The following is a 24,545-nucleotide window of genomic DNA, read 5'->3' as shown; positions in this document are numbered from 1 at the left end:
AGTTGTCTATTCTGCGATAGACAACATGAGAAAACCCGTTGTCTATTCTCTGATAGACAACGACTGATCATCTGTTGTCTATTCTCTTATATACAACAAGTTCTTGACCGTTGTCTATTTGAAAATACAACGGTGTAGAAACCGTTGTCTATTCTATATTACAGTTTTTATTTTGTATTTATATTTAAAATTTCCTGCTTTTTCAATTTATATTTCAGTAAATCTAAAAACATAATATGAAAAGCTAAAAATACATAAATTAATAAGAAAATTCATACATTATAATCCAACATCATCATCCCTACATTACATTAGAATTCAACATCATCATCCCTACATTACATTAGAATCCAAACATCATCATCCTACATTACATTAGAATCCAAACATCATCATCCTACTAATTGAAACATAACTGCAAACACCGAAAACAAGCAAGTTACACCATCTGCAATATTAAAATATTTCAAGTATCAATTTATAAAATTTATTAACCTTCTATCTCAAAAATATTAAAAAATTAACTTTATATAAAACTTACCCATCATCACCCATCTGTGATTTTACATACAAATTCTGCCCACTCTATTCTTACTTCATCAATTTCCTTTTTGGAGTAGCATCCTCCTGCAAACTATAAGAAAGACAAACTTGTGATCAAATTAAATATGAAATTATAGAAACTGTCTTGAAGTAAAATTTAATAAAAATTGTCTTGAAGTAGTCAATTGAATTAAGGCTAATTATTAAGATATATTTTTCCAATATTTTCTCATCCCTATGTATTATTATTGTTTAAAATCATTAAAATTATTTAATATTTTTCCAATACGAGCATAAACTCATGATACAAACACATATAACACATAATCGGCTCCAAGCCATCGCCACAGCAACAAATGGAATGGAACGAGCCATTCTCCAACCTATTCTCCATATCCACTACCTAGATACATACTTATCTATGGTATTTACATAATCTACTACCTAGATACATGCTTGTCTATGGTATTTACATAACCATGGTTGCCACTTGAACCATGGTTGCCACTTGAACCATTGTGCGGATTCATCTTATACTTAATTTTTTAGTGAACTTGAGGGAATCTAGTGAGGCTGGATTGATTTACATTATTTTGACTTGGATGAAAGGTGTATGCATCATGTTGTTGAATTCAATGAAGGATTTCTGTTATAGTGGTTGTATTTTATCCTGACTATAAACAATTGAGCATGCGGTTGCCATTGTTAGTTTTGTTGAGTTGTGTTTCGTGTCTAACGTGTGTCCCTGTCTTTTGCTTTAGTTATACTCAAGGGCGAGTATTATTCGAGTTTGGGGGAGTTTGATTAGACGTATTATATACACATATTTTGAGTCTTAATTTTTTGGTGAATTTTAATGTTTAGTTTCTCCTTAATATCATCTTTTGAAGTTAATTAATTGTGGAATTAATGAATTCTTTTGATGATTTTGATAAATTATAAAGAAGGAAGCTCAATTTTAAAAAAAATACTCCCTTTGTCCCGCGAAACTTGAGCAATTTATTTTCTACACAAATTTTAAGGAGTTAGTATTTTGTGTATTAAGTGTGATAGATGAAAAACTGAGAAGGTGAACAAAGGTAAAAACTTTTTTTATATAAGGAAAGTGCTCAAACTTCGCGGGACAATCCGAAAATGAATACTGCTCAAGCTTTGAGGAACGAAGGGAGTATTTAATGTAATGAAAATTTGTGAAAAAGGATAATAACTGTGAAGGCTAGACGATATGCTCATACCACCTGGGATTTCCGACAATTGAGACTATTGAGATTCTCGCTTGGAGAAGATAGAACAAAGACATCAAACAAGATTCTCTTTTGGAAGCAATCAAGTTTTTACATCTTTATTTCATTCTTTATTTTCTTTCTTAATTTGAATGTTGTGTGTTTTTTTTTATTATGAGTTATAGTTAACTTCTTTTATATATTTTAGCAATTATTAGGGAAACACTAGCACAATTATTACTTGAGATCTAATATATTCTTTATACTTTATTTTTTGTTTACATCTATGATTCTATGTATTTAATGTTATTAATTATTTAAATCTATTAGATAGATGCAAATATTTAGTGGATTGAAATTATTAATTATACATGTAATTAAATCAGTCATATGTAATCGTGGTTTATATTTGATTAGTGGTAAATTGACACATCAGGGTCAAAGGAAAATCAGTCTTAATTCAATAATTATGCGTCATAGTATATTGAGTTTGAATTAGGTTTCTCTAGAATTTAATGTTGTTGATTCCTTAAACCTGTAGAGTACGTATCTCTTACGGTTGTCAGTCGATTAGAGAAGTAGTTAGTGAAGCGCCTTCTTAATTAATTACCGGTCAAGTAAGGAGAAATTAGATCACATCAGATTACTGTGGTTATAACTGATTTGTTAGCATGAATTAGAGTCATAAGAACAATCAAGTTAGGGTGGACTTAATTGAAACCGGAATTCTTTAAAAGAAATTGTTATTTATTTTTGTTTCAGTATTTTCACATTTAAACATAAATTTAGTTTGTTAGGTTATCTTGCAGGTTGAATGTTTAGAAGAATTCTCATTGATTTCTTGGGAGACGATTTTGCTTGTTACTATTATCTGCATAATATGAGCGATACTAGTTGGTTGTCGAATTATTTTTAGTAAAAAACGATGCCCAGTAAATAAATCAATTAAATATTAAAAATATTGAATGATATTGGATGGTTAAAGTGATTGCTGTTAATGGTAGCCTAAGAATGAGATGGAGGTTAGTTAACTTTGCAACCTTCATTCTCCAACTTTCTTAATAAATAAACAAACATCAACTTCCCTAACTTAATTAAATGAACTAGTGTGTAACCCGTCGAAATTCGACGGGAATTATTTGATGTTATAATTTATATAAAAAAAAGTAAACATTATTTTATAATATATTTATTAATGATAAATATTATTCAATAAAATAAGTGTTAACATGATATAGGTCTATGTTACATATCAAACTAAAATAAAAAAATATATTAAAGAAAGATTTTCATCCCTAACATGACTTAGCGAAACATATATTCAAAAAATACAAAATAAACTTGAAAAATAAAGTGCTATAATGTAAGAATTGTGTAACAAAAAAATACATAATAATTCTCATTGAAATAACTTATAAAAACATCAAATAAAACAAATATTGCCTAAACAATATTTGTTTGTAACAATTGTCTTTGAATTCCCATATACATAATATTTTCCACGTTATTAAGAGTTCGAAGATGAACTTTTTTATGTCTAAGGTTTCCTCTAGCCCATGCTTTCCTGGTACAATTTCGACAATGTCTTCAATTACTTCCTCTGTCATCCATCCTATCATCATGGGGGCTCTGGTACTAACTCGTTCCTCGAAGTATAGTGGTTCGGGTATGCATCTTTCAATTTCCATTTTCTTCCATAGATCTCCATATAGTAACTGCATTTTGACTCCCAAAGTAGAATACCATTTCAGCTCTTGTATAACTAATAATAATTTGGGCGAAAATATCAAGGGAAAAAAAAAAGCTTTATTTTTCAACTTTCGACTTCTCGAGTGTAAACCCACATTGACCTCCACTCCGAAAAATAAAACTAATAGCCAACAAAAATGAAAACATCTTCTTCTAAAATAAAATGCCTCTAAAATCCACAGTACTAATAGTCCGACACATATCCCCGCACCCGTGTCCTAATATAAAACATGACGCTATAAACATCTCAAAGGCCTATACTTTGACAGGCCAGATTATTCAAACCTGAAATCAATTTATCAAACGTATTCCCACACCCGTGTTCTAATTTCAGAACCTTTTTAGCAGTGTCCACATATCTTAAGTTGAGAAAAATTAAGAGTCCGACACATATCTCTACACCCGTGTCCGACTACGAGTCCCACCAACGTAGAACCTAATAAACTTGAAAACAATACATTCATTCCATCACTTTTCAAAAATAATACAGTTATACTTGAACGCATTTAAGCCACTATATATATATATATATATATATATATATATATATATATATATATATATATATTCATTTTTGCAATAAAATATAGTATTAGTGTATACTGAAGCCAACACCAACAAAATTTCAGCACACATAAATAATTAGTTGCTACTGTTATGTACTTACTACTTACCATATGTAAGTCCGGGGTTGACAGACCTAAGCTTATCCACAACTCTTAGAACAGTATTCAAGAAGGAGACTGAACCAATGTAACCTACAATATGTGGCTAATTGTTAAAATGGAGAATGGAAAAAAAAAATTGTTGCAACAAACGACTTAAAACTATAAAAACTGACATGGGTCTTATTACCTAATTATGTAAGCAAGCAAACTCCAAGCTTAAAAAAGAAATGGAAATAAGCATAAGTGGCAGATTTCAATATGAGATGGCAAGCAACAAAAGACTTAAAAATATAAAAAGTGACATGTGTCTTATTATCTGATTATGTAAGGAAATCAATGCTTAAAAAAGAAATGAAAGTAAGCATAAGTGGCGGAAAGATTTATAACACATAATTACGTTACGTACAACAAATTTTGGGTCGGGGCTTGCCCAGGCTCGCACACCCTCAAGGTAACAAATGCATTTTATATGTTATACTTATAATAATGCATCCATTATACAATACTCATATATAACATAAAATTCAGAGGTACGTATTTTATTTTGTGTCAAGTAGAAAGCGCCAAAAATGGTTTTATTCCAAAATAGACCAAGTGCAAATGTATCTAGGAGAGGGTGGGGAATCATAGTATAATGCCGTCATAATTATGCTTCTAAGTCTTGTGATTCTTATTTGTATTAGCTTTTTGTACAATCAAAGTACCCACATATATTGTATTTCCAATGATCTTTTTAGATATTTGCTTTTACACCTAATTTGAAAAGTATGTCCTGAATTTGCAATTTGGATCTTCCATTTTCTAAGAACTACACAAACTCCAATTACTACATATTGATCGCTTTAAGTTGAAGTCTACCCAGACTTTGTTATTAGAATCTCCTAATTATACCAATGAAAGCATATGTCAATTACCCCTAAAACGTTACTACAATATACTGACCGATAATTTTTGTGGGTAAATTCTCCAACTAATTCATGCCACTTCTGCATCTAGATAACATTCCATATGACTCCATGCAGTGTAAAATTCATAGTATATGTAAGCTTATGCATGTGGTGACAAACTAATTTTTTCTTATAGGGTAAATGCATAACATCATGACCAATCATGACAACTCAAAAATAAGCACTGCAAACACATCGGCATGAACTATGATGTAATGAAGCAATTCAGGTATTAGCTCTAAATCAAAAGAAAGCTTTTGACGGAATGTTTAGCACTCAAAATGCATAAAGTAGATCTATGATGGCTCCCAGCAAAAAAAATAATAATAATAAAGGGAGACAACTACATGTATCAACTCATCTTGAGTTTAAATCAATTAATCCAGAGCAATCATCATATCATCAATAGCAAAATTAACATATAGGAACATTGATTCACCAAATATAAGAGTACAAACCTGTATAAGAATAATATTAGCCCCCTTTTTATGAGCCGCTCTAACCAACCTTCATGCAAAAGCATTGAGGTTCATGCTCTATTAAAATGCCACAATAGAGTATGTATAACCATTCAATGCTTGAGACATAGAAAAGAAACCACCAGTAGGAAAGTTATTTCGTGCTACTCCATTAGGTTCATGATGAAGGCATATCACAAGGCATTAAACAGAAGTAATTCCAACCTAATAACTGACTTGCCAATTTATGTTTTTTCTTATCGTGGCAGCCCACAAATGCTTCTAAACTACTGGTGCACACACACTCACACAGTCCCCAAACAAATTCATGAACTATAATTCAGATTCAAATACAAAATATATGTGAAATGAGCAAAGAAGAAAAAATGTAGCAAAAGAAGAGGAAAGATATCTAGCATTGGCTGTAAAAACACGATGCAGCCAAAATCATTTTAACTAAGGAAATTATAGCTAAAAATATAGGTTAGAAATTTCCATTGTTAAACTTGTTTCCAAAATCTATTCTTTCTAAAGTTCACCATAATCATTCTATATTTACAATAGTCAAACGCATTATTAAATAAGGAAACTAATGTAATACTTACCATGGATGGAAAGGAAGAATCACGGCAGATCGCAAACGGTGACGACACGTTACAGTGTTGATCAAAACTCGATGATTGACGGAAATCTACACGCACCTAAATGAGTTGTAAAATTTACATATATTAGGAAAAAATGACATTGTTAGATATTAAAAATCATGATTGACGAAAATTTAAAAACACATATCTAGAATTTTTCATCTTTCCTAATTAAAAGATCGAATTTGATTAAACCGTAAATCTTTCCTAAATAATGAAAATCATGGATGATGGAAAATGGATGGTGGGAGTTGACCTTCAACTGATGGAAAAGTAGCTGTCCCCGGCAGCGGGGCGGAACCCGGGGCTAATCAAGAACCGTTCCGGAGCCAAGTAATGTCCGGCGAGACACCCATTGACGGCGGTGGTGTTAGGCACAGGGCAGCCATTGGCGGCGACTGTGCCATGGCTGCGGTGGGGGGAAATGAGAGCTGGTGTGGAGTAGGGTGTGGTAGATGACGAAGGGTGTCGGGGCGGCGCGACGCGGTGGCGGACGGCGGTGGAGGGAAAAGGGAGGAGGCAAATCAGCGAGACACCCATTGACGGCGGCTGTGCCATGGCTGCGGTAGGGCGAAATGAGAGCTGGTGTGGAGACGGAAGGGGTATATCTCTGCGGCATCGGCGGCTCTGGCAGAAGATATGCAACCATGTGACCGTGTGAGAGACAGGGAAGGAGAAAATGGGCGTAAGATACAGGGTGAAGCGGCGGCCGGAGTGAGGCGAATCATGGAAAATGGCCGACAGAGGGAGGGGAAAGTCTGGTGTGAGTCGGACCCTGTGAGAGACGGGGAGGGGAAAAAGAGGAATTGGGATAGATTGTATATTCCGGAATTGGGATTAGATATTTGATAAAGTTAAAATAAGAGGGAGGGAAAAATGGATATATATAAAATAATAATTGAGGTGGAATTATATTGCCACGTCAGCAAAATAGAATTGAGGTAGAAGCTCTTGCAGGGATTTTAAACCTTGAATTCTTAGATATGCCACATAGGACCTAAAATTAAGGAGAAGCGAGGAATCGCTAATCGTATTATATATTGATGACTAATTGATGGCGCGACTTTACTAACTCTCAAGTAATTCTACATTCTAGATATTTGACTAGGAGTAATATTCATGCTTTTCTCAATAACCTAGCATTGAATAAAGATAGCACTGCGAAAGAGAGATGGAGAGAGAGTTGTGCCACTCATTTAAACCAAAACAAACTATAATCGTAAATACAATAATTAAATAAATTCACACACTAAAACTTCATAAACATAATAATACTGTGTTGATTCGAGAATTCGTAATCAGCCTTATCAAATACTCGTAAAATAGAAAAGATGGCCAAATCAAATAGAAACGATATATATGAAGTGAAAGAAATTGTCACATTTTTCATATCTTTAGAAACTAAATTTCTTTCTTATTTATAGGCTAGGCTCAAAAGTGTAATGCATTACTCATGGAATAAATGCATATAAACTTTGACTTGATCAAAATGTAGAAGAATGGTCAAAGTCTACATATTGGTCAACCATCTTTATAGTAAACGATATTTTCTTTGAAACTATTATTATATAATATAAAAAGGAATCCAAGATAAATAACTCAAATTTGAAGTCATTTATTCATGATTGTTCTCTTCCTTATCTGAATTGAGAGATTAGTTTTAGCGGTGGATCGATGGGCACTAGTAGTAGGAGGCACGCCGCTTTCCTCTGCTTACTTATCGTGTTGGAAACATTTTCTCAGGTTTCTGCTAACGCTGAAGGTCAGTCATATTTTTGGAATAAGATATGAAATATATATATTCGGATGTGCAAAATGGTTGAGTTGTTGCAGGGGATGCGTTGAATGCATTGAAGACTAATCTGGCCGATCCGAACAACGTTCTTCAAGATTGGGATCCGACCCTCGTCAATCCTTGTACATGGCTTCGTGTCACATGCAATACTCACAATTTTGTTACGCGTGTGTAAGTCTGATTTTATGAATAAAAGTAGGGAGTATTTATTTGATGGATTGTGGATTAATGGCATTTGGTTGTGCAGTGATCTTGGCGATGCGAGTTTGTCTGGTCAACTAGTTCCGCAGCTTGGGCAGCTCCGACATTTGCAGTACTTGTAAGAAATATTGCTTCGGCTCTCTCTCACTCACTCTCTCACTCGCTTCGACATTTGCAGGGAACTCTACAACAACAATATTAGCGGAGTAATCCCGAGGGAGATTGGAAAGCTGAAGCAGCTGATAAGTTTGGATCTGTATCTTAACAAGCTAAGGGGTCACATTCCTACCACGTTGGGCAATCTTAAACGACTGCGTTTCCTGTACGTGTTTCTCATCATCCAATTTTAATTAAGAGGGTATAATCGTGGGACAAAATTCTGAATCTCATCCATGTCTCACTTTGTGTCTTATTTTTAATTTTATTTATTTTCTTCTCAAATTTCAATTTTGTATACTTTAATTTAATTTTATACCCTAATTATTAACTAGGGTTTTTTCATCTAATTAGGGAATATAATTATATTTTATTATTTAATTTCATTTTTATTAGCTAATAAAGTAATAGGTTGATAAATTTAAAGTTATGGTATATAATTTTTTAATTAATTTTCTGAAATAAAAATTATGTATAATTTATAATATTATAGTAATAACTTTTATTTTTATAAAAAATATTATTAAAATATTCCATCCGTCCTTATAAAAAAGTATTCATTTCTGAATAACACGGGTTTTAATAAAATAGGTTGAAAATGTTGTGAGTAGAGTAAGGATCTCACTTGTGAGCGAAAACCTTACCAAAAATAGACTGGATATATTTTATATGAACAAACGAAAATAACAAATTGAATAAATTTTATGAGGACAGATGGAGTATACTACTTCAATAAATTTAGACTAGATACACTTTATTGTGGAATATAGTGATACGTATAAAATTGTGGGACACTAGTATACAAGTTGTATGCTGCTACCCTCCTCCGCCATTAATTAGCTTCAGATGTGTCCCATAGTTTCCATATATATGCTATATGTCTATATATAAGTCCATTCTTGTATCATTTTCATAATCGATCAATTTGAACTTATATGGTGCAATTTCATATTGTAATTATGTATATAATCACCGTGTGCCAAAGAACTATATATCCAAACATCTACCACATTTTGGTTATGAAAAGTCTTGCACATTACTCTCTCATGTTTAAGACAGTTAATCGGGCAATGGTATGGGTTAACCAAACCCGAAAATCAATCACTCGTACGGTCGTACCCAATTTCACCCTAATTTCCATACTTGATATTGTATCCAAATTGTGATTGGTTCACTTGAATAACTGGTTCGATTATTCGAGTAACCAATAACTAAATCTATATAATATATTAAAAAAAGAGCGCAATCATCCTCAACCCTAATTTTCTCTTACCTCACAAAAAAGAACACCCTCTACTCTCTCTCTCTCTCTCGATCCAAATCCAATTACAATGTGTGTGCGGGATGTGTGAGGGTGTTCGAGAGATGCAGAACGCCGAAGGAGGGCTGTAGGAAGACGGGTGCCTGTCGATGGTGGTGAGGCCTGAAGAGCTTAAGCTGGGAAGGGTTCAAGGAAAGGAAGACGGTGGATCGGTGGACGGTGGTGGTGCGACCGGTGCCCTTCTCTCACTAGTTTCTTTTTTTCTTTTTTGTTTTGTGTTTGAATTAAAATTATATACTCCCTCCGTCCCACGAATTTTGACACGTTTTCCTTTTTGGGCCGTCCCACGAGTCTTGACACGTTTCCTTTTTGGGTAATAATTATTACATTCTCTCTCCTACTTTATCACATTTATTATATTCTCTCTCCTACTTTATCACTTTTATTACCTTCTCTCTCCTACTTTATCAATTTTATACTTTATTAATTACACACTTAAAACACTAATCTACAACTCCTTAATTCCCGTGCCGAACCCAAACGTGTCAAGACTCGCGGGACGGAGGGAGTATATATATATATATATAAACACTTCTTAAAAACACTTCTTAAAATAAAAATAAAAATAAAAACATTTTTCAATGTACGAATTTTATGTAGAACACGTATGAATTCATCCAACATGGTTACGAATTGTGAAAAATAAATTTTTGCTACCATTGGGATTCGAACTCAGGACCACGAATTCATTCAACAGGGTTACGAATCAACAGTAGATCTTGATGATCTAACGGTTGAAAATTATTTATATTTTATATTTTAAGAAGTCTTTTTATTTTAGCCCTCCTATATATATATTATATTTCTTTTTTAAATTCTATAATTTGGGTATACCAATCAAATATCGGGTATACCCGATAACCCAAAGTTTTATTTATATTTTACTGTATTTTATTATTTTACCCAAACCTATCAGGTATCAAATCGAGTCGGTTAAAAATTTGATACACAAACTCGTTTTACCAACCCTACTCATGTTCACAATATAAATGTTTCAAGACTTTTGCACATATATTAATAAAAAGAATTTATACTCAAATTAAACTCAATTGATGATCATTTTACCTTCATGAAATAATTATTATTTGATGAAAAAACATTAAAAGTTAACGAGGATAATTTTGGTATTAAATTTTTTTAAAAAAAACTTATGTTTTGGAATCTGTAATTACTTGCTAATCTAATTTTGAGAGTAATGGTTTGGAATACGCAGGAGGCTCCATCATAACTATTTAAGCGGACACATTCCCATGTCCCTCACCACCATCACCACACTTCAAGTCCTGTACGATTTTTTTCATTATCTCTTTCTTAATTTCATTTTCTTCCCTTACATTATCTAATTATTAATATTCATTATATTCATGTTTAATTATGTGCAGTGATCTCTCAAATAACCAACTGACGGGCCCAATTCCTGTTAACGGATCCTTCGGTTTGTTTACTCCTATCAGGTCTAATGCCACTCTTTTTTTTTTGCTATACTAGTATACGCCCATTCGTGCGATGCACGAATCGACATCGAAATTAAACGATAAATTTAAATAAAAAAATTAAATATAAATAAATGCAAAATATATTTTAATAAAATATAATAGTTCACACCAATTACTCAATAAAATCCTGAATTTAAAACTGTAAATATTCAATTTATACAAAGTGTAAGGATAATTAAAGTTATTAAATAAATTTAAAAATTATTCGATATTGAAAATTTGCACTATATATGCATATATTATTCATCATAATAAATATTTTTATACAAACGTAAATAAAAAGTTATAAATTTTTAATGAAGAGAGAGGAAATAAAATATTTTAATATTTTCATAACTTATTCATTTTTGATAATTTTTTTACTATATTAAATGTAAGATAATATTGTTTATTTTTTCATGATCAAATTTGATGACGTTTAGAAAATAATTACAAAATATAAATAAATAAATAAAAATAATGAAAATTTTGGTGAATATAAAAAAGTAAAAAAAAATAATGAAAATTTTGGTGGAAGAAGAGAGAGAAAAAAAGAGAGGGAAAAAATAGAGGGAAAAAACTCCTCTTTTATATATTATATAGATTATATAGATAGATATATCCAAGTATACGCCTCATTGTAGCATGAATTCTCACTAACCACTATTTAATCAATCTCGTTTCAGTTTTGCTAATAATTCGTTGGAATATCCTCTTCCCACCACCCCATCGCCGTCACCATTGCCGTCTTATAACGCTCCGTGATTGCTTGCTATCGCAATATTTATAACTATTTCCGTTTGCTACATCAATAAACGTATAAGTGTAGTGTTTGTCTAATGAGTATCTATGTTATACTTATATTTGTGTAGTGTTTGTCTAATGAGTATCTATGTTATAAACTTGTGTATGATGTAGCAGTCTCCACATTTCCTTCTGTTAAAGAGAGAAATCTCAAACGGTGTGAGGGTGCACTATCGAAAATTCTCATTCCTTATGTAGTATCGACTTATTAATACTATAAATCTCATATCTTGTGTAATAGCAACATATACTTTGTGGAAAGAGATGTATTTTGGCGCTTATTGTGACTTTGAATCAAACTTGTCGAGTTTGAGTACGTGTTTTAAATTTATAATTGTGTTCCAATGAGATTGGAAATGGTTAACAAAGACTTAAATTAACCAAAAAATAATTATCGGCTGATAATAAAAGACACATATAAGCTCGATATTTATGTATTTCAATTTTTCAAATCTATAATAACGATCTTTTTTTCTAAAGGGGTATAGTAGCGAATTGATATGTAATAAATAGTATTAAGGAATATAATTTCTTAATTTAATTAAGTTTCTTAGTTGTTACTATTGATGGAAACGTGCATGTTGAATGCATTTAGATGTCGTTGGATCGTACTTGGTTATCTAACGATATACATACATAAGATAGACCTAAATCATGCATCTATTAAATGCAGAATTAAATCACGTAGATGTTAGATGATATACCTGCAAATCGTTTCGTAATTATGTTGACGGATTCCAGCGTAAATATTCTAGGATGTATCTTGATGCTCGATTTTGGAGTTCGATGACAACTCGCTTCAAGAACGCCCAAGAGAAAAATGAGTTGTGCCCTATTCTCATTTTCAAACGCCTCCCTCTCTCTCTCTATCATTACCTTTTTAATTTATGAGTGTTAGGATTTTTCTATATAAAAAGATAAAAGATATGTATAAAGAATAAATTAAGTCAAGTTGGGCCTGACTAAGGTAAAGGCGCATGAGCTTATAATGGTAGCTTCATTTTATCCTCTCAACTAGGTTCACTGAAATATGTTGGGGCAACCTAGAGATATACTACTATGATTAGAACTGGATCTTTCATAAATTAAATTTTAAATATTGAACCCAGAATATTAATTTAATTTATAATGTTAATAATTCATTCCACAAAAGAATTAATGTTTAACTACCACTCTATCTCACTGATAAATCATAGCTAGTAAATTTAACTTAAATACTCCTTGTGTTTAAGACATCAACATTCATTAATTAATTAAAGCTTTGACAGCACTTAATTAATAAATCGATCTTCAATTAAATACCACTCATATCCTTATTATTATACTAGAATAAATTCCATCAGTTGGGTTTGGTATAATAAACTTTATGAGTTCATCGAGGGAATGTTGTCATCCTTAACGGACACAGTTTCTGCTCAACTCGATCAAAACCTAGATTTCCAGAGGAAAGCATGGAGATATTTCCTCTCCAACTGGACTGAAAAGGAGATGGTGAAGAGATTTCTTGATGCAAAGGACAAAGCAAGGATGTCAACTATCCTCTATCCCCTGAGAGCTTTTGTGAGTCCCCTCAAGCACAAAAATCATATCAATCGCGAGACCATCAAGAAGGAGGTTGAAGCTCTATGCAGGATCTCGGGAGTTACAGAAATAGGTCATCCAAATGAGTACGACGACATCAAGAGGATCGTTTTTTGTTTGTATCAACAGAAACCTTAGCCTATTTCTTTCAGTTGTAATCTTTTACTGCTTTGGCTTTGTATTGCTCTGTGCCAAAAACTGATATCTCATCAATTCTCTTGAAATAAAAATGTCGTTCCTCTTTATCTCAACTTGAAGACAATATCTTTTTGTCCGGGCTCTGATTACTTGTTTATGTTTTTCAGTTTTGTTTTCTTCTTGTTCTTTAACTGTTCAGTTTTTCTTTCAGTCAGCAAGATTTTAGGTTATTCTGTTAAGGGGGAATAGTATTCAGCCTGTTTAGTATCTTGCCTTTTCTGTTTTCAGTCGTTTCTGTCTTAGGACTGTTTGTATGGTTTTGGCATCATCAAAAAGGGAGAAATTGTTGGGAACTTAATGAAATATCCTAGCCCTAGTTTTGATGATACCAAAACTCTTAGAATTTCTTTTAATAGACTAGAACTTTTCGAACTCAAGTGTTCATGTTTTTCTAGTTAGACTGATGTCCTGAAGACTGAAGACTGAAGACTGAAGTGCTCTCGATTGAAGATAGCTTGTGTAAAGACCAAGTCAAATACTGATGTATTGACTGAACGAGGATCTCACTGAAGAATCAGTTGTGACTGATTTATCAATGCTGGCCACGTGGAATTAATGGACTGATACACAAGTCAATTATCATTTGACATTCTTCCTCGGACTGAAGATTCTAAGTTAAAAGGAAGCCACGTACACCCAATGTTGGGAGCTTAATGGAATATCCTAATCCTTGTTTTGATGATACCAAAATCCATAGGTTTCATTTGTAATAGACTAGAACTGTTCGAACTCCAGTGTTAGAGTTCTTTTCTAGTTTAGTTGCTGCTCTAAAGACTGGAGACTGAAGAACGAAGGACTGAAGACTGAAGTTGCCGACTGAAGTATCAGTCGAAGAATCAGTCCTGAACAGATTGCTTAATGTGTGCCACGTGGAATCAGCAGACTTATACTAAAGTCAAGTATCAGTCAAACATTCTTCCTCAGACTGAACCTCTAACGTTCAAAGGAAGCCACATCTCAATGCTGCATCCTCATCTTCAGTGACTCCGCTTGCTCTTCTCAAGAATTATGTGACACTTCTGGCTCAACACTGTGTCACTACCACTTTTCCCTTAATCATGGCAACCGAGCATGCTGAAGAGTTTCAAGACCTCGTCAGCTACTTCTTCTTCATCTTCGTCAAGACAATGCCCAGATCCCAATTTCAGGGGATTGACAAAGTTCTCACAAATACTGAAATGGAAGCTCTAGAGAGCAATGTCTTTGAAAAATTCAAAGTCACAAATCTCTAAGATGTGATCCATGACAGGGCTCCCAATTTCAGACAGTATCTAGTCTCCAAGGGTCTTCTCAAGAAAGATCACAACGACGATGATTAGGGATGGTAACGGGCCGGATCTGGACCGGGTCTGGCCAATACCAGATCCAGATCCGTTTTCATATACTAGATCCAGATCCGTGGATCTGAAAATTTTGGATCCAGATCCAGATCCGTCAGATCCGCGGGTCCACGGGTCCAGATCCATGGATCTACTATTTTTAAATTAAATTAAAAAAATTTCACAAAATCAACAACATCTAATTTCCATCATGAAAAATATAACACAAAATACTTTTATCTAATTACTTTTAGTTTTTATTCTTTTGAATATAATTTATTTATTATTTTTAATTTAGTTAATATTATTAGTAAACTAAATATAAAATATAAAAAATATATATAAAATAAAACGGATCCACGGGTCGGATCTGGGCCAGATCCGGATCTAAAATTTCAAGATCCAGATCCGTTTTCAAAACTGAGATCCAGATCCAAATCCAGATCCGTCGGGTCCAAAAAATTGAGATCCAGATCGGGTCCAAGATCCACTGCCATCCCTAATGATGATGGAACTCATCCGAAGTATCCAATTCGTCAAACTCTTCCTTCCGATTTAGGGAATGAAGACTCAGCTGATGAAGCTCTAAAGTCGGCAAGGCCTCTCACTGATGAAGAAATTCAGATGCTAGATGAAAGGCTGATCATTCAAGAAGAGGAGACATACGATCTCAAAGTCAAACTAGCCTTTCTCGAATCCACTGTCATGAATCTTCAACAGCAATTGGGAATTCAGACCAAAATCAGCGTCATGCCTGAATCCCACGACAACAAGAAGCAAGAAGAAGACAAGAACGAAAAAGGAAAGATAGCTGAAGAGTCAACTGAAAGTTCACCATAGAAACCGAACAAGAAACTTCGCATCAACTGAGAACGAAGGAAGGTCCAAAATGTTAATTGCCTTTAAAATTTCATACTTGTAAATGACGTTCTAGAACTGTTTTGTCAACTTCCCTTTGTTCAGTCTTACTTTGCTATTCTCAACTGTTGATGTATTAAAACTGATTTTTCCTAACTTACGCTTGTTTCTCTTCCTTCCAATCACATTAGTCAATCTTTATGATAATAACTGGTTATCAAACTTAGGGGAAACTTTGCTCAGATCAAACAGTTATTGATCTCCTTCCTGACTGATTGTTGGGAACTTGACTGAAATAACATTACCTTTAACTGATGAGAGAACAAGATAACTTGTGCTTTATTCTTGACTGGTGACCGTATCTTTTGGATAAAAGAGATTGATTCAAAATATCTTATTTGAATTTATCTTTTCTTATCATAGCATGATTTGCTCGCCGCCTATTTTCATGGGTAAGAGATTGCGTCAATTATTCTTCATCATTTTAATCTCTTATTTTAAGGTATTTCTTTGACGGGCATTAATTACGGACTTCAAAATTCATTAAATACGATTTGGCGCGCGGATTTCAAACCGCCGATGTCTTTTCAATTGCCCTAAGCAACAGTTCATCTTCCACGATCACACTTCGTCACCACGTCTCACGTCTGCACTTTATCTCCACTACACACATCTCTCACTCATCCATCATCATCACATTCTCACTTTCTCTTTCACATGAATGGAGTGCATCAAGTTTATTCTCATGAATCTTTCAAAAAAAAGTGTATTCTCATGAAGATTTGAAACCAGCAATCAATTATTCAAAGCCGCAATAATTGACTACAATCTAAAGTTTTACCTTTTTCTCATTTTTTTTAAAAATAAAAGTTGAGCAAAAATTACCAGAATCAGTAATCAACTTTTTTTAAAAAAAAATCGATCAGTAATCAATTGGTGTTTTTGCATGTAGAGATTGGCGACGCCTTCGCTAGTCGGCGGCGCAATTGCTGGCGGCAAAGAGGTTTAGGGGCTAGGGCAAATGGGGGCTACAAATTAATACACAATATATTAGTAAAAAAAAATTGAAGTGATGAATTAATTTAAAATTTAATATAATTTGGGGCTATACAACATAGGTTAAAATTGATTCCACAATTGGACATGTTTTAAGAAACTTAACAGTTATATTTCCGTGTCCTCCACGCATCAATCATACAGCCGCCGTACTTTTATTTTTGATCCACCGCCATACTTTTCAATATATATATCAGATTCAAATTCAATCACCTCTGTATATCCCCTTTTCTACATCTATAATTTGCAAACACAAACTTGTCCAGCTAGGACTCAAGTTCGTTCCTTCCACCGTAGAGGTAAAATCTATTACTATTTCATAATCTGATTTCAATACAGAAAATGTTTCGTTCTATTTTTCCTTTATGGAGAGAAACAAAGACCCAAATACCCAACACTTCGATTCACAAAATTAGATGCCCAAATAAATGAACTTATTTAAGCTAAAACAAATAAAATGAAATCAGCAGACTGAAATTAGAAGAGGAATTAGAGATGAATTTGTATGAGCAGCTGTCGCCGAACTGGGAAGACGAAAGGAGGCAGGGTCGCCCGCCTCCGGCAATGGCGTGCCGTCCGGCGGCGGCAGGGTGCAGAGAGGGTGGTGGTGAGCGGCCGAGAGGCAGAGGGAGAGGGAGTGAGAGAGGGCTGCTGCTGTGTGGGTGTGTTTAGTTTAAATTAGGGAAAGTCAAAATGAGTTTGGGCCTAATTTGGTGTTACATTTAATGGCTCAATTTATTGTGAGATTGGGCTCAATATTAAATCAAATTTTGGGCTTAAGATTTTAATTTAATAAGTTGGGCATGATTTTTAGTTAAACACCAACCCAAAATTTTATAATAGCATACATTTTATTATTTGATTCATTAGACCAAAAATTATGATGGTATTATAGAATAAAATTTTAAAGTTTAGATTATTTTTCTGATAAAGTTCAGATAGGCCCTTATGTTTTATTATTTGAATTTAACTGACTAGGTGCGGCGCGACTAGGACATGAATTTTCATTGAATTGCTCAAGTCAGTTATCAAGTTCAAACTCAAGTTAAAGTTTCAGGTGTGGGATTTACTTAAATACATGTCGTGGTTAATTGTTGTCCATTTTAATATTATGTGTTTACCATATGTGAGTTATATAATATCGCTGGGGGCCAGCATAATTGGTCCAGGACGTCACAGTCCTTGGTATGCCACAATGCGATTTACATGTTAAAGTTATGGTTTCAACCAGTCGCCAGGGGCCGGTTGAATCGGTCCAGGACGAAAGGTCATTGGTATGCCACCGTGCGACTTACAGTTATGAATGTTACGATCATATGTGTTACCATTTTATTAACGTGGACAATAATTGCATGATATCTCACACTGAGTGTACTCTGTATGCTCATCCCATATTAAACATTTTCAGGTATTTTACTGTTGGAGACGCGTGGAGGGTCGAATGAGCGCATCAAGTTATTTTGCGAACAGTTGATTTCATTCTAAATTAATTTAAGTATTTAAAGTTTTGCTTAGCACAGGTTTTATTTAATAGTTAAATAATCTCATGTATGACTTCTTTACGTCATACTTTGGGACCGAGATGTTGTGATCGGTTTTAAACCAAAGTTTGTATTTGAAAATATTATTAAAAAGATAATTTCTTTTAAATCGTTTTAAAAGTCTATTTCATTTAAGGATTTATTTTCCTTAAATTGTTTTCCCCATAATATTTATTTTTTTAAAGTTGATTTTAAATTTTTTAAAGACTTCCGCATTAAATATTTATTTAAAAGTTTTATTTAACTCCTTAATTAGATTGGGGTGTCACATTAACAATGTCATGTAATAACAAAAGACAAAGTATTTGAAGAAGTTGATTTTATATACCTTGTAATCTTCAAGTTAAAAAATCGGTTCTTAGGATGAAAAGATTTCTCAATTTGGTGACGGGTAATTTCTCTCTCTCTCTCTCTTCTTTATCGCAATAATAGACGGACATAACACATAGGTGAGAAGATGGTAATTTAAGTCATAGAGATAGAGAATAACTTTTCATATTCTCTTTTAATAATTTTTTTTTTGATCGGGCAAAGTCATGTTAGATGTTAGTAATTAGTTCCCCATCCACTCCAAGAACCCCTTATCTCTCCATTCACCAAAATCCACCTTATATCTCCAATCTCCAATTCGCTCCCAAGAGGGATCGAACCCGGGTCACTTCACTTAAGTGAGGACCCATAATAATAATAATAATAATAATAATTTTGTGGAGAAAAATTAAAGTAATTTCTCTTTCCTCTATCTTTTTTTCGCTTCTTTATCTTATCTATCTAATCTCCACGTTAGATATATGGCAAGAAAATGAATATAATTTTATTAAAGTTTTTTTTTTCAATCTCCATGTCACATTTGTCCATTTTTCTCAAGATTTTGGTGGGGCAATTTTCTTTTTCTTTTTGTAATTATACATATATATTAAATATTAAGTATACTAATTAATTTATTTTTGAGGGAGGCAATTGCCCCACCACCTCGTGGTGTAGCTCCGCACCTATATATGTAGGGGTGAACTAAAATAAAAACACCTCTAGAATATATTGGAAGTATAAACAAAAACATATTTACATATTTAGGTTTGCAACATGTACGAATATATAATTCTAAATGGATCAAAATATTAATCACATGTCTAGGTGGAATTTTCATCGTATTATTCTATCATTTGTTCTATCTAAACTTAGTTTGTGATTTTCGAATTTATATTGACAGAAAATCAATTACTGCAATAATTTATATTTATAAATTTAAAACGTATTCTTCGAGTAATTATCAAATATTACTATATGGTTTGATACGAGAACATGTAGTAAAAACAATTTTTAATCGAATTTCAGATGAGTATGAGTGTGAGTATATGCATTCTATATAAATATGATTATATGTTAGAAGCACACCTTATTTCATGTGCATACATGTGTTTTCTTGCCTTCTCTATTCTTGTTTTATCTTACATACTAATTTTGTGAATTATTATTTCACATTTTCTAATTGTATTTATTTTATATTCTCAAAATTTCCATAATTAAAGAATAAAGAATATATAATTTTCTTAAATATTTTTCATTCTTTTTTCTGTTTCTCAAAATTTAGAATTGTACATCGACTTTTATGTGACTCATTGATTGAAAACCTAAATAAAATGATATTTACGTGCTTGAGTAATTAGTTAGTATTAATACTTGGGTTTGAAATAGAAATAAATAAAATAACTTTTAAATTTTACTTGAGATGCATAGGGGGGAATATGAATTCTAAATCGTTTTGAATATTAATCAACATGTCCAACATAATCTTTCACTATGTTTTAGTTTTATTATTATTTACGTTTAATATTAATCGTTTTAATACTACTATTTGCTGAATATTCACGTTTTTATCGAGACACATATCCAATTGTCTTAGCAATTTAAATTTAAATATTGCTATATGAATTTGAGATGAGAATGAATAGTAAAATCACTTTTTAATCGAATTTATAACTTTTTTTTTTTTGATAAGGAAAGTAAATATTATAGAACGAAAAGGCACCAGTAGTACCAAGAAGATTACAAAATCATCGGTGGTTCATCATTCGACATCCACCTATGAATCCCAACTCCATCGTTAACAAATCCAAAAATTCTACCCCAACTCCACACTCTAGCTTTGATTTCTCCAAACAAGTTTGCACTCTCCCATCTTTTGTTCTCAAATCTACTCTCATTACGCATTTTCCAAATAAGCCAAGTAGTACAAGCACCAAAGAGCCATCAAGAGCTTCTTATTTCTTTTCCGGCCACTCAAACTAGTAAAGAACTGAAAGTGCGAGGACACGTCATATGGCTGCGCCATGCTAACTCCGAGCCATTGAAAGATTGCTTCCCATACCTTTGAGGTCTTTGGACAGTGGATCAACAAGTGGTTCGTGGATTCCTGCCGATGAAAACAGGCGTTACATCCCACCTCAACTTCACACAACATCACATTTCTTCTCGAGAGATTGTCACACGTCGGAATTCTGTTCTTCAAAATTCTCCATGCGGTAAGCTTGACTTTGTTTGGAATAGGGATCTTCCACACCTTCGTACTCATATCAGTTTCCTCCACCGTCTCCGTAGTCTCGTTTGCTTGATCTTTAATAGCTTCATAAGCGGACTTGGTTGTAAAGCCTCTCTCAATGTCGCCACTCCATGTCCATCCGTCCTTGTTACCTGCACACAGATTAGTACCAGAAACAAGGCTAAGCAACTCCGAAACTCCTTCCCTCTCTCTGTCAAATAGCTCTCTTCTCCACCTTAAATCCCAACACCATCCATTATCAGTCCATTCCCCAACTTCACAGATTGCAGCTTCTTTATTAGCACTCAACTGAAAAAGTCTAGGAAAAGTAAACTTCAACGGCTTTTGTCCAACCCACCACTGACTCCAGAATTTAAAGGTCTTCCCATCCCCCACCTTTGGCTTCAAATTTTGAACAAACCAAAAATTGCTCGCCCCACCCGCCGCCGAAACGATCTTCGGCCACCACCCATCTCTAAATCTACCTTTCCCCGCGTTTTCCAGACCTGTCTCTCTCCACTCAACCTCACCATAAATGGACCTAACAATTTTAGCCCAAAGCATGTCCCTTCCAGTAAGGTACCGCCACAACCATTTAATGACAAGTGCCTGATTAAACCACTCAATATTTTTAAGCCCCAAGCCTCCTTCATCTTTTGAAGCACAAAGCACCTTCCATTTCACCCAAGCAATCGCACTTTTACTAGAACCCCCTCCCCACAGAAAATTACCAAGTAAAGCATTTAGAGAACTCACAATTGATTTTGGTAAACAGGTAAAAGAGAGCTGGTAAATCGGTATAGATTGAAGCACAGCCTTCACCAAGGTCACTCGGCCCGCGAGAGAGAACTTCCCATTTTTCCACGAATCGATTTTCTTTCTCACCTTTTCAACCAAGTATTTCCAATCAGCAACCTTTTTGCCCTTGCTACCCACTTTAATACCGAGGTAATTGAAAGGTAAGGAGCCTACATCACAACCCAAAACAGCCGCCATCCTCTCGATCTTATCCTCCTCGACCCCAACTCCGAAGAGACAACATTTTTTGAAATTCACAGCAAGCCCTGACAGTAGCTGGAACACTCTGAGAATCCTTTTAACTGCCACTGCATTTCTTTCATCATCCTCCATCAAGAAGACCGTATCATCGGCGTATTGGAGGTGCGGAATTGAAATGAAATCATTTCCTACCTTTACCGGGTTAATCAGCTCCTTCTCAACAGCTCTCGTGATCAAAGAGTGGAGCCCCTCCGCTGCAATAAGAAAGAGAAATGGGGAAAGCGGATCCCCCTGCCGTAATCCTCTTTCTAAACACACCTCACCAGATGGAGATCCATTCACCAAAATATTCGTCGTCGCCGAGGAGATACAACCTCGGATCCATTTCCTCCATAATGGTACAAAATCCATTCTTTCAAGCATTAAATCCAAGAAATCCCACTCGACGGAGTCATATGCTTTCGCGAAATCCACCTTGAAAATAATCATCCCTTTTCTCTTCTTAGTAGCCTCCGCGATTGCTTCATTTAGAACCACGACCCCATCAAGGATGTAACGGCCGCCAATGAAAGCACTCTGATTATCCGAAATAACTGAATTCATGACCTGTTTCATCCTATTCGCCAAAACCTTCGCAATGACTTTGTAGAGGCTACAAATAAGTGAAATAGGCCTAAACTCCTCAAGTGAGCAAGCTCCTTCTTTTTTAGGAATGAGAACGATGAATGAAGAGTTACATCCCCGAGGGATTTTGCCATTGGTGTGAAATTCAGTCATCACCTTTAAAAAATCTTTCTTGATAATCTCCCATGACGCTTTCCAGAACTTGAGGTTAAAACCATCCGGTCCTGGGCTCTTGTCACCGTCACAGCTCCAAATGGCCTCTTTAATTTCTGATTCTGAAAAATTTTTGATCAGCTCCGCATTATTCTCTGCAGAAACTCGCCGAGCAGTGAAATCTCCCGGTATCATAGGTAGGACGCGCGGCGTCTTCTTGAAGTGATTCTCGAAGAACGTTTTGACGTTCTCCTTAATGTTCTTTGGATCCTCGATCCAGTAGCCCCCAACATCAAGCCCTGCAATTTCATTCTTCTTTCTTCTCCCAACAATTGCTTTGTGATAAAAACTAGTATTCAGATCGCCCTCCTTGACCCATTTGACTTTCGCCTTTTGTTGGAGAAGACTACATTTTTCTTTGGATTTAAGAAAAATCTTTGCTCGTAATTCATTTCTCCTGATTGTCTCACTCTCCTCAAGACCAAAGGTGTCATCAAAAATGTCCAGCTCCTGAAGTTCATCCTTAAGATCTGTCAATCCGTGCTCAATGTTGCCATAAATCCTCAGATTCCACTCTTTCAACGCACTCTTCACCAATTTCAATTTCTCTTTGAACACAAAGCAGCTCCATCCTTCAATTTTAGCTTCATCCCAAGATTTCCTTACCAACGCGTAAAAATCTGGGTGGGAGAGCCAAGAATTGAGGAACCTAAAAGGTTTGGGTCCCCAGTTCTTGGTTTTTGTAGTCAGGAAGATCGGACAATGATCCGACACTGATCTCTGAAGCCCCCTTCCGACTGTGTCCGGCCATTCCTGCATCCATTTCTCGTTGACCATAAATCTGTCTAGTTTGCTCTTACATCCTCCACCAGGTTGATACCACGTAAACTTTCTCCCCTGTGTTCTGATTTCCAGCAGATTACTTTGCCTAATAAAAGTGTCAAAAGACCTTGCATCTGCTTGATTAAAGACAGCACCTTTCCCCACCCTTTCTCCCGGATCACGCACTGCGTTGAAATCGCCAAGAAAACACAGGCAAGAGTCTTTGTTTTGAAGAGCAATGAGCTGTAATGTATCCCACAAAGATTCCTTTTCGGTGGTTCCCATGGGCGCATACACATTAACAAAACAACAATGCAGGCCTCCTTGTAGCCAAATCCCATTAACAATAACAGCCCCCGTCACGTTCCATTTACTAGTTGCCACAAACTTATCCTTACTCCAGACCGATAGTATTCCACCCGATCTGCCTTCTGACTCCCTCACAGCCCAATCAAAATTACTCCTCCCCCACCACTTATCACACATTGAGGAACAGAAAATTTCCATTTTGGTTTCCTGAACAAAACAAAAATCTAAAGCATTTTTCCTAACCAATTCTCCGATATCACTCTGTTTAATGGAACTCCCCAAGCCTCTAATGTTGTAAGATAAAATATTCATTAAAAACCTGTTTCCATATCACCCACGACCTTTGGATGTCCTGCCTTTGCTCTTTGCTCCTTCAATTGCTCGATCATGACCGCGTCTTGGTGATTGCTCGACAAACCCAACTTCTTGGCAAAGAGCCATGTTCTTGTATCTTCATCTCTCTCCGAATTCTCCCAATCCGCCTCAGTAGATCGCGAGCCGCTTCCATTCTTGCCCATCTCACCCTCTGATTCAATATCAGCAATGAAATTGCCCCAAACTT

At 34.6% G+C, this 24,545-nt stretch overlaps 1 protein-coding gene and 2 long non-coding RNA genes across 4 annotated transcripts; 2 read left to right on the top strand and 1 right to left on the bottom strand.

The window, feature by feature from the left end:
- Nucleotides 1–3,136: 3,136 nt before the first annotated feature.
- On the bottom strand, nucleotides 3,137–7,618 carry LOC131018478 (uncharacterized). 2 transcript variants are annotated; one of them, XR_009100080.1, is made up of 4 exons: nucleotides 6,489–7,618; nucleotides 6,194–6,289; nucleotides 4,190–4,273; nucleotides 3,137–3,492 (listed from the first exon to the last, which is right to left on the bottom strand). It is a non-coding gene; the product is annotated as an uncharacterized LOC131018478 (long non-coding RNA). The 2 variants fall into 2 exon arrangements; XR_009100079.1 differs by having other exon boundaries at nucleotides 4,190–6,289; nucleotides 6,489–7,587.
- A 179-nt stretch (nucleotides 7,619–7,797) lies between these two features.
- LOC131018468 (BRASSINOSTEROID INSENSITIVE 1-associated receptor kinase 1-like) lies at nucleotides 7,798–12,300 on the top strand. Its single transcript, XM_057947189.1, has 7 exons — nucleotides 7,798–7,994; nucleotides 8,066–8,198; nucleotides 8,275–8,346; nucleotides 8,407–8,550; nucleotides 10,919–10,990; nucleotides 11,088–11,159; nucleotides 11,867–12,300. The coding sequence occupies exons 1-7, from the start codon at nucleotides 7,907–7,909 to the stop codon at nucleotides 11,943–11,945; spliced, it is 660 nt and encodes a 219-aa protein (XP_057803172.1). The 5' UTR covers nucleotides 7,798–7,906; the 3' UTR covers nucleotides 11,946–12,300.
- A 4,863-nt stretch (nucleotides 12,301–17,163) lies between these two features.
- Nucleotides 17,164–18,657, top strand: LOC131018475 (uncharacterized). Its single transcript, XR_009100078.1, has 3 exons — nucleotides 17,164–17,295; nucleotides 17,975–18,053; nucleotides 18,405–18,657. It is a non-coding gene; the product is annotated as an uncharacterized LOC131018475 (long non-coding RNA).
- The last annotated feature ends 5,888 nt before the right edge of the window (nucleotides 18,658–24,545 follow it).

The sequence above is a fragment of the Salvia miltiorrhiza genome, chromosome 1 (genome assembly GCF_028751815.1).
Source record: "Salvia miltiorrhiza cultivar Shanhuang (shh) chromosome 1, IMPLAD_Smil_shh, whole genome shotgun sequence".
Taxonomy (NCBI): Eukaryota; Viridiplantae; Streptophyta; class Magnoliopsida; order Lamiales; family Lamiaceae; genus Salvia; species Salvia miltiorrhiza.
This window is presented reverse-complemented; position numbering and strand designations above follow the sequence as displayed.

Excerpts from the sequence above, each read along its gene's own strand:
- LOC131018468 (XM_057947189.1), top strand. The coding sequence starts at position 7,907 with ATGGGCACTAGTAGTAGGAGGCACGCCGCTTTCCTCTGCTTACTTATC. Across the intron at positions 8,199-8,274 it reads CACAATTTTGTTACGCGTGT|TGATCTTGGCGATGCGAGTT; the intron begins GTAAGTCTGATT and ends TTGGTTGTGCAG. Across the intron at positions 10,991-11,087 it reads ATCACCACACTTCAAGTCCT|TGATCTCTCAAATAACCAAC; the intron begins GTACGATTTTTT and ends AATTATGTGCAG.